The 10281-nt window shown below is 46.4% G+C and overlaps 1 protein-coding gene across 2 annotated transcripts; it reads left to right on the top strand.

The window, feature by feature from the left end:
• The first annotated feature begins 342 nt into the window (after positions 1–342).
• Positions 343–3853, top strand: LOC100193039 (fiber protein Fb2). 2 transcript variants are annotated; one of them, XM_023301816.1, is made up of 6 exons: positions 343–858; positions 959–1158; positions 2359–2436; positions 2540–2820; positions 3150–3192; positions 3394–3853. In XM_023301816.1, the coding sequence occupies exons 1-5, from the start codon at positions 783–785 to the stop codon at positions 3160–3162; spliced, it is 648 nt and encodes a 215-aa protein (XP_023157584.1). In that variant the 5' UTR covers positions 343–782; the 3' UTR covers positions 3163–3192; positions 3394–3853.
• Positions 3854–10281: the final 6428 nt, after the last annotated feature.

Genomic DNA, 10281 nt, shown 5'->3' with positions numbered 1-10281 from the left:
ATACGAATAAAACGGTATCTTAGTGTTAGCCCACTAGGTATCTTTACCTGTAGCCATCCAAACCCTCTCTCTCTCTTATCGGCTATTCGCCCCCACGCGGTTTCCAGCGGACGCCGCGGTTCTTTCTTATCCCTGCGACCCTGCCGGGACCGGGACACGGCCCACGGGCGCACGGCGCTGGGCCGCCGTGCTCTATCATCCAAACACGCCGCCGCCACGCGGGGCCAGGTTACCCCGTGCGTCCCACCCGTCATCTGCTCTCCAGCGGCAGGTGGGTCGCAACCGGCGGAGAGTGGGCGGTCGCTGTCATTGGTGCCACGGCCACGCGCTGACTCGGACGTCGACCAGTACGTCGAAAAGGAACACGTCGCCCCCATTTCCCACCCGCTTTCTCCCCCTTTGGCCTCCCCCCCTCTCTCTCTCTCATCTCCTGCCGATAAGAAGCTTCGCCGCCGTCTCCTCTTTCTCCGTCCTAGCAAAATCCTCCCCGTATTGAGAGCCAAAGAAGAAAAAAAAAAAAGGCAGGAGGCCGGCGAACTACGCGAGGAAAAATTTTCTTTCCCGGGAGGCTCGGGAGTCGGACACGCCACACGCTTTGGTCAAAATCGTTTCCGGTTGTTAGCGCGGCTGCTGCTGCCGCTGCTGTCGGGGGCGAGCAGGAAGGGGAGCGAACGAGCTTGGGCAGCTCAAGAAGAGGGGACGGGGGAGGGAGCCTGTGGAAGGCACCTGAGTACGCGTGAAGGAGCCCGCGCGAGAGTAGGGGGGAAACCAAATCGAGAGACATGGACTCGGAGCACTGGATCTCGCGCCTGGCCGCCGCCAAGCGTTACTACGCGGCGCAGCTCGGCCGCGTCGACGGTGAGGACATCCTGCCTTTTCTTGCTTCTCCCTTCGTTCAGTAACAGCACGCGAGGCGATCCTTGTATTGATTTGCGGGCTCTTATTGGGTTCGTTGCAGATGTGCCCGGGATGGGGACGGAAGAGGTGGAGATGGAGGTGGAGGACGACGGGGACATGGAGATGGAGTTGGAGATGGCGCTGGAGCTCGGGGACGCGACGTGGCCGGAGGTCGCCTGCCCCTACTGCTACGAGGACCATGACGTCGCATCCCTCTGCATCCACCTCGAGGAGGACCACCCCTACGAGCCCCACGCCGCGGTGAGTCAGTCAGCTCGCTTCTTCCTTCAGGACTCTTCCAGGTAGTGAATTTGAGCCTGAGACGTGATGTGCACAGCTACAGCTCTTGCTTCTTCCTCCGATTGGAGCTGGAGGAAACGTTGTAGCTTACTGCTTAAGGGGTTGACCTGATGAATACAGCTCATGAGCTCTCGTTTTTGCGGTATAGTAACCTTGTCGGAGGATTTTGACTACCCGTGTGCTGTCTAGTTGCCATATGCAATTTTAGGGGAGCCAAGGTTAAGTAAATAGCTGAACTAAAGGTTATGGCTTCGTAGCTTCACGCGAAGAGCAGCAGTTTGGATTAGAAATTGTGGCTTAGTGACAAATAGGATTTCAGAGGAAATAATGTAGCTTCTAGCTTAGTCCGAGTTCAAGTTTATTGAGTGCTTCAGACTGTTGGTTTAATGACAACACAATTTCTCTGAGCTCAACCAAGACCTGTCGGCTGTAGCTGGCTGTCCTCATCACCATGCTCTGGCGCCTTTGGGATTGGGCAAAATGGCGCAATCTTTTTGTGCCGAGTATCCCTCACTCCGTCGTGTTATTAAATCAACGTGTGATGATTTTGTCATCTGGACCAAACGATTCTCTCCTGAGCCTCTTAATTTTGATTTGTGCTGTTGGTATATTTACCTTCAAACTTATAAATCTATGATCCCCCATGTGCCGGTGTAAACCTGTGTACCCTTCGCTTCTGCAATCAAATTCTAGGTGGGGATCCCCACACCCACTCAAAAAAACCTCTAAGAAACTTTGTTGTCACATGAGTGCTTGAGAAAGGTTTTGGATGGTTCGCATTGTTTGACGGTAGATGAAAAGGTGTCGAGACACTAGAAAACTTATGGGAGAAGTTTCTCTGTTTAAATGTGTGACCTGATTCCATTAGTTTGAGAGGCAATAGTTGGGATAATGGATTCAATCATTACATATTTACATCTGGCTCGGTATGTAATACTAATCTTAAAAAGTCACCTTCTTGTAGCAAAGATAGTGCCACCTTAGTTTAAGTCATACTAGGTGGTCCAAAATAGCCCCTTCTGTATCAGACCGCCTCTATGGAAGGTCATTCAAAATGAGCACCTCATACTGGTTTTGTTTACGCTGTACTGTAAAGACTGCTAGCAGATGTAGACACTAGACATGTAGTGTTCTCATTTTCATTTTTTTCTCTCATTTCAGCCCTGCCCCATTTGCTCCCAAAGGATTACAAGGGATATGCTTAACCATATCACCATGCAACATGGTTACTTGTTCAAGGTTCACCTCTACCTTCCTACCTCTCTCTGCAGTAACTGTTCATTTGATTGGTCAATTCAGTTATGAAGCCTTCTGACACCATATTTTTGTTTCGTACTTACAGAATGGTCACAGATCCCGTAGATTTATTGTTCCAGAGAGCCATGCGATTTCATTATTGAGTCGAGATCTACGTGGTACTCATTTACAGGCTCTTCTAGGGGGTGGTCATGGCCACAGATCAAATAACGCAGTGACCACAAACATTTCCAGTGATCCTCTTCTTTCATCGTTTGGCCTGAGCTTCTCAGCATCTGATGCACCAGAACCATCAAAATCAGCATCTTCTATTCCAGACGGTACCGCAATACGTAAGGAGACACCAGTTCAGCCTTGGGAATCAAGGTATATATTACTCCTGATATAAGTTTGCTAGATTCTTTATGGACCACATTTACGATTGTTCTCCATAAATTTGAAGCTATTTTATTAATTACTTGCATATCTGCTGAAAACGATCTCATGATGAACCTATTGCATCTTCTGTTCTCCTTTAGTCCTTTCTATTATCCAATTACCTTTACATTGGTTTCTTAATATATGCTATTGCCTGAGGTTTGGAGTTGCAGTATGATAGTTCAGACTTCCGCAACCAACGAACTCTTCTCTTTCAATGGAAATAATCTTAGTCTTAAATTGAATTCATTGAGCAAGCGGTTCTTTGATATTTCCAGCACCTCTGCTTAAAACTAAATCACAAGAAGGGTACACTGACAGGTAATTCGCTTTACTGTTAAAGGATGCACATTCATGGCACTTCAGACAAAGGGATTTCACTTCCTAGATGCTTTTATGTTTTTTTCTTCTCATTTATGTATACTGTCAAGCCATGTGCTTTAGTGCTTACAAGTTTCAAGGGCTCGCTTCCTTGTGTATGACACACATGAACTTCAGCTTCTGTTTCCTTTTCGATGGCAGTATTGATTCATCTCTCACGAGCGAGGAAAGGGAGCAAAAGCGGAAACAGGCCACCGGGAGGGCAACCTTTGTGCAAGGCCTAGTGATGTCTACTCTATTCGGAGATTGATCGCTCAAGCAGCCCTAGGTTCTTGCACTTGCTAGATCGGCTCTTTCTCCTGCCTGGTCCGTCGTCAGATAGTGCTCCACCCGGTTCGGACTCTGATGGCAGGGAAAATTCGCCCCAGGAAACTTAGCCGCGTTCACCTTTTTTTTTTTCAGAAAAGTGCGCCGTTGATTCTAGCATGATGCAGCTTGATTTAAGCTAGCTGTTGCTGTACCTGTACCTTTGTTTTTATCAATTTATCGGCCAGCAATTCTTATCTGTAACTCACTGGTACATCGTGTTCGTTACCAACATACATGGTAGCTGTGGCATCTGCTTACACAATGCAAGAAAAGACTTGAAAATTGCTGCTTTCGTGAAGGCCCCAAAACCACGCTTGTCCACGTGAACGCGAATTGTTTCTATCGTCAAGGTGCTCTACTCTAAATTGTAGAGAAGCTTTATATCCTCTACTTTCTTTAATAGCGTCCACTCTCTTTAACAGCGTCCTCTAAATGGTACTTTAAATTTAACTACTCTCTTCAATTGCGTCCTCTAAATAGTACTCCAAATTTAAAATTTATTAGGTAACATTGTTGGATTCTATGTATATAAAATTTCTCTCTTGTTTAGGAAAACTAAAATATATACAATATATTTGAGAGTATCATAAATATAAACAAAAATTTAACTTATTAAGATGTAAAATTAGTCTATTATTTCGTGTTCTGTCATTCTCATTTTTTTTTGTCTTTTCCATTCCCTCTTCTCACACAGTCTATTCCCATGTTCTGCTATCATTCCTTATTCTGTCATTCTCATTCAGCCCATTTGTTCTGTCATTCTCATTCTTTGTTCTGTCTTTCTCGTTCCCCTTCCTGCAAAGCTCACTCTCATTTCCCTGTACAGCCCATGTATAGCTAAAATTAAAATAAAACACACAAATGGCCCCAAAGGGATTCAAACCCACGACCCCTCAGGCAAATGCAAACAGTAGCCACCGCTACACCATATGTGTGTTTATGTCTATATCTATAATAGGAAAAACATCTACTACTTCTATTCCCAAGCCTACCTGCTACCCTTCCACAATGCGTAGTAGTAGCTAAGTATCACCGAGATTCTTGAATTATAATTTTGGATTGAGTGAGTAGTATTTAAAGAAGAGCCCTGCATGTAATTTCTTTTGTTTAAATAACGTTTTCAACTTAAATATCCTTTTATGCATGCGTGACATTTATTATTCGTAATATTTTTCCATGGATCTGACTTATGAGTCATTTTCATAAACCAACGCCAAGAATGAATCCATGTTTCTTACTTGGAAACCCCGAACAAACACCACTAGCAGGAGGCGCTCGCGTTGGCGTCGCCCATCGACGATGAGAAGAAGCTTGACAACCGCCAGTTCGACCTCTGGAAGCAGTACTACGTGGCCACATGTGCCACTGTATACAACAAGCTTCGGCGCAGCCTCTGCTTGGACGCGGTTCAGAGTGGCTGCAACGCGATGTCCATCGTCAAGCAGGGGGACCTCATGGTCGTCGCCAACGTCGATGACTCTTGGGTTGTTCTGGGCACCGCATCCGATGACAGCGCCATCATGTAGTCCAGCTCATCGTCCACCTGAAGCCCAACCTGCCACGTAAGTCGCTACTGACCGGCCATAAATTCTTATGCGATGGGACGACGACCGTTGTTGACGTTGTGTGAGTGTCCTCAAACATGATGTATGCAGAGGAGTAGCGCATCCGATGGTGCAACTGCTAGGTGTACTACCTCGCTGATGAGCCCGAGGTGCACTTCGTCTGGCAGACCAACCAAGAGTTATCGGTACTCGTCATGTTGCGCGCGTTCGACGACTACTATATCAAGGACTGTGGCATCATATCGGCGCCGGAGGTGACGCAGAGGAGGACCAACAGTAATGACCAGTTCGTCATCCTCGCCACTGTCGGGGTAGCTTTTGTGCCGGCCTGTCTTTAATTCTCTTTGCAAACACACACTTGTCTTTTTGTTTAAGCAGACGCGTATGGTGGTGCGTACTTGATGACTGATGATGTACGAGGGCACTTCTTCCGGCAGATGTGGGACATGCTCTCCAATGATAAGACCATGAAAATCGTGACATATATCAAAGTCTGCATGATACTGATGGTTTGCAATGTAGTTGGAAAACAACTAGATTAAAGTAACAAAATTTATGTATGGACATGATCATAAATAGATTATGAAACCTTTTTTCTAACAATCTAACACATATTTTGTATATAAGTTATCATGATATTATATATTTCAGTTGCAACACGGCACTCAGCTAGTAAGTATTTATGTATAGAGAATGTGATTTAAAGGAAGTTATTGGAGAGGGGAATATAGGGGATGAAATCTTTTAGAATAGACTGTAAAAACAGAAATAGATAATAGATATAGAGGATGTTGTTGAAGACACTCTTATCCCTTAGCTATGTCGTAACCTTAGTTTGTCTTCAACATGAAACGGTAAATGGCACTGAATGCTAAATTTAAAGGAAGAGGAAGAAGGCTTCCGCTATGTCTTCAACAACAAACTGTAGGTGGACCGATAAAATATAGCGCAGGTATGGCGGACGCTAAATCACTACAAGAAAGCGAACATCAGCCGACGGGGCAGTTCAATGACTAAGGGTGTGTTTGGTTTCTAGGGACTAATGTTTAGTCCCTTTATTTTATTCCTTTTTAGTTTATAAATTGCTAAATATAGAAATTAGTTTCTATATTTAGTAATTTTGGAACTAAAATGGAATAAAATGTAGGGACTAAACATTAGTCCCTACAAACCAAACACCCCCTAACAGGTCTTCGGGAAAACAGTCAATATTGGCTGATAGTTGATGATCAATATTGATCATGCCGACTTGCCATTGGGAAATATGCTAGTTCGCCGACAGTTTTGATATTTTCCGACTGGTTTTCAGTGCCAGTCGGCCTTTATTTCTAATGGCCGTGTAAACTTTCTCCGACTGTTATCATATAAACTGTTGGTTTTTGTATGTAATGACCGACTGTGCAATCTTCTCTGACCGTTATCATTTAAACTGTCAGATTTTATTCTAATGGTCGAGGGTGTAAACTTTCCCCTACTGTCCTCATTTGAACAGTCAGGCTCCATACCAATGGCTGCTTATGATATTTTTCCCCAACAAGTGCTTTTTGAACCGTCGGCCTTTGTCTCAAATGGGTGATTGGCTGATTGTGCATGTTTTTTTCAAAAATATTGATGTTTGAACTGCCGGCCTATGAACCTTCGGGCTTTGTGTCAACAGATCACATGAGAAAAAATTCTAGTTGATGTTATTTGAACAACTAGCTTAATGGTAGACTCGAAATGATAGGATATAACATATACTAGCACAACGGCACACTAATTATATTTGATGGTATAGCGTAACGACGACACAATATACGATCGACTAATCTACCCAAAAATTTAAAATAAAGTAGATCCTCTACAAAAAACAAATTGAAAATTAAAGGGAACATATGGACCATATATCAGATATTAAACTACAAATATTGTGTTTGTCTTAACCAAAAGGAGAAAGAAAGTCTTGAATTCAAAAGAAAACATATCCTTTTTTATTGTTTGCTCGGCCGCTTGTTCTACTTCAGCTTGCGAGGTGGTACTACCCAGGAGCGCTGTACTACGTGCGACTTCGTTATGTTAGGTTTGAGTGTTTTCTCATGGCCTATATGGGAGGTAACGACCCATATTATATGACGATAGTGGAAGGATTGGACTATGGGTTAGATTAGAAATGAACACAATGACCTTTTTTTTGCAAATGAACGATTGTGGAAACCAGAAAAACCGGTGCTTCATAATAGTACTAGCATAATGCTTGTGCGTTGCGACGGCATACCAACCATATTTGATGGTATAGTGCAACAACCATAATAGTTCAGCGTGTTTTGCGGGTACATTTATATTGAACTTTCTAACCTATGTGCAAAAATAAATAAATATTGCTGATATTAAGAGGTTAATTGTATGCACTAGTTGCTAAAGGAGGACTAGAATATGATGCATTAGCTCAAAAAACTGCAACTAACATGGTATGTTTACTCAGGGGCGGAGCTAGGCCATTTTTTGGGGTCAGCTAACCTCGGTGATTTTCTGAATATAAGTTTGATTAACTACATCTTTCACCCAAGCTATGTCTCTCGCTCTCTTAGGGCAGCCGCAATGGTACCAAGTCAGCTATTTATAAGAGTTCATGTCAGCATTGTGACAATGAATTAAATGAAGAGAGAGTGATGCTTTTTATGAACTTATAGTGAGCCTATACGTAGAAATCGAGGTGATAAAGAGAGTATATGTAGTTATTAAAAACAATTATAAATATCTTTATAGATACACCATTCTAGAGATTCACTGTAGGATGTTATGTAGATGATATGAATATTGCTATAGAGAGTGATATCTACACCATTGCGGCTGTCCTCAAGTAGGAGTTTCACCATCATGGTATTTCTCTTCGGCTGCGTCTCCACCGCCTGTGTCCGCCCTAGTCTGTTAGATCTGAGTATAGGCTACTCGGTCAACCTAACCCGCCTAAAAATATCTGACTCGATCAATACAAGAGGCTATGAACTTTCATATACACATTTGTCGGAGAGGAAATCTCCGGCCGGGTGGCGGAATGCTCCCGCCCTAAATCCTAAGATGAGGAGGGGCCTAAGCGTTTTGCCTGTCTGCTAAGCGATGAACGAACACAAGAACACACAAGGGTTTAGAGTGGTTCGGGCCACCGGAGCGTAATACCCTACTCCACTGTGTGATGTATTGAGCTTGAGAGCTTGTATGAACTTGTGAGCCTGAGCTGGGTCTAAGTGTGTCTGAGTCTCGTAACGTCGCGTGCCTCCCCTTTTATAGCTCAAGGGGAGCACGTACAAGGGTGCTAAGCCCCGACATGCGGGCCCAGGAACATAACGGATGTAATACTTGGAGCAACTATTGCTAGTCGCCAGTGCAATCTCCTTGCGCCCTGATATCCGCGGTTTGCGCAGCATTGGCGTGCAGCGGAAGTTTCCCTGGCAATGTACGAGTGATGATGAGCATAGTGTATGTCGCAGCACGGTCGTACTACATGCCACCGGAATAGACAGGCATGTCGCCTGCAGGATGGCCTGGTCGCTGCCCGTCAGCAGAGTGGACAGGGCCCATTTAATGCTGAGGCGACACATCACCTGCCAGCGGAGTGGACAAGGCTTATTTAATGCTGAGGCGGCACATCGCCTGCCAGTGGAGTGGACAGGCGGCACACTTTATCCGCATTAAATGCAGAGGCCGTGTGGCCCAGAGGCCTTACGTTAGGCTCCGCCCACTGGCTTAACTCACGGACGGTAGGCCACGTGGCAGCATCGGGTCTCCGCCTGTGCGGGGAGCCGTACACGGCATGGCCCGGACACGTGTCGGCTCCGGACCCCCGCCTGGGCTTGATCAAGGTCCGGGTACTCCCTCTCCCAGGATCCCGGGACCCTGTTTGCGAGTGGCCCGGACCCCCCCCCCCCCCCGAGGGGTCCGGGACCAGTCCGAGGGGTCTGGTTTGTACCTGTGGAGGTTCTGGGCCTTGCCTGGAGGTCCGGTCTGTGTATCCAGGGGTCTAGACCCACTGTTGACACCTTGGAGTATATCGTCTCCTCTAGCTACGTGGCGGCCCCGGAGCCGCCCACGCGGTGGGGTCGGGCACTGTTTTGCCACATGACTAGAGATAGTCGCATGGACTCCGCGCCTTCATACTGTAGTAAGGGTAGGGCTGGAAAAAAAGCTCGAGCTCGACGAGCTGGCTCGGGCTCACAGCAGCTCGGCTCGGCTCGGACCGGCTCGACGCTCCGAACGAGCCCGAGCCGAGCCTGTTTTTCTGGCTCGTGAAAAGAGCGAGCCAGCTCGGCTCGGCTCGGTGCAGCTCGCGAGCTGGCTCGTGGCTCGATCCAACAACAATTTGTTACATAAAATCTTAATTAGCATATAATATTAATACTGAGTAGACAATTAATTTATGTTATTTGAGATTACTATAAAAAATAATCTATTTTATATATTATATTAGTGATATATCTATTTTACTAATTTAAAATATGTTATTTAAAATATTTTTAAGATTTTATATTATAATTTAGAGAGGAGATTTAATTTTATGCCTAGGCTCGTTGGCTCGGCGAGCCGGCTCGCGAGCCAGGAGCGAGCCGAGCCGAGCCGCTTTTTCGAGCTCGTGGGATGAGCGAGCCGAGCCGAGCTCGGCTCGTTACATGAGCGAGCCGCAGCGAGCCGAGCCGAGCCGAGCTCGGCTCGGCTCGTTTCCACCCCTAAGTAAGGGGTACCCCTGATTCAGGGTACCAACAGTGGCCCCCGGGCCCGCCTCAGGGGAAGATACGAGCCTGCAGGTGGGGCCAAAGCTTGATTGTCGACTGGCGCGCTGCGTCCGTGCGCTTGCTGATGTAATCATTGCTAGTCCGCCTTCAGTCACGCCAACTGCCACGCCCGTTCCCGTGGCTGACTGACACGTGGCCTCCGCACTTGATGGTTTTGCTGGGCCACGCACGGGGTGCCTCGATATCGCTGCATTGGTTTTGAAAAATCACCTTCTCTGTCTTCTGCGGTGGCCCCGAGGAGGCGTGGTACTGGCGCGAGCGGCGGTTCGACTTCTCCGCACCTAGGAACCGGCGCCCAAGAAGGATGACTCGTGGGCCCGGGCCCCCGTGTCAGAGACTGGGCTGTTGGTTTCGGCGAAGGTGAAGAGGCGCGCTACCGTAGGCGGTGG

The sequence above is a fragment of the Zea mays genome, chromosome 3 (assembly GCF_902167145.1).
Source record: "Zea mays cultivar B73 chromosome 3, Zm-B73-REFERENCE-NAM-5.0, whole genome shotgun sequence".
Classification (NCBI taxonomy): domain Eukaryota; kingdom Viridiplantae; phylum Streptophyta; class Magnoliopsida; order Poales; family Poaceae; genus Zea; species Zea mays.
The sequence above is the reverse complement of the archived record's forward strand: the minus strand, read 5'-3'. Positions and strand labels throughout refer to the sequence as shown.

What these genes read in the sequence shown, in the direction of transcription:
- LOC100193039 (XM_023301816.1), top strand. Translation starts at nt 783, where the DNA reads ATGGACTCGGAGCACTGGATCTCGCGCCTGGCCGCCGCCAAGCGTTAC. An exon ending in GCAGCTCGGCCGCGTCGACG is followed by an intron (nt 859 to 958) that starts GTGAGGACATCC and finishes GGTTCGTTGCAG; the next exon opens with ATGTGCCCGGGATGGGGACG. An exon ending in CCTACGAGCCCCACGCCGCG is followed by an intron (nt 1,159 to 2,358) that starts GTGAGTCAGTCA and finishes CTCTCATTTCAG; the next exon opens with CCCTGCCCCATTTGCTCCCA.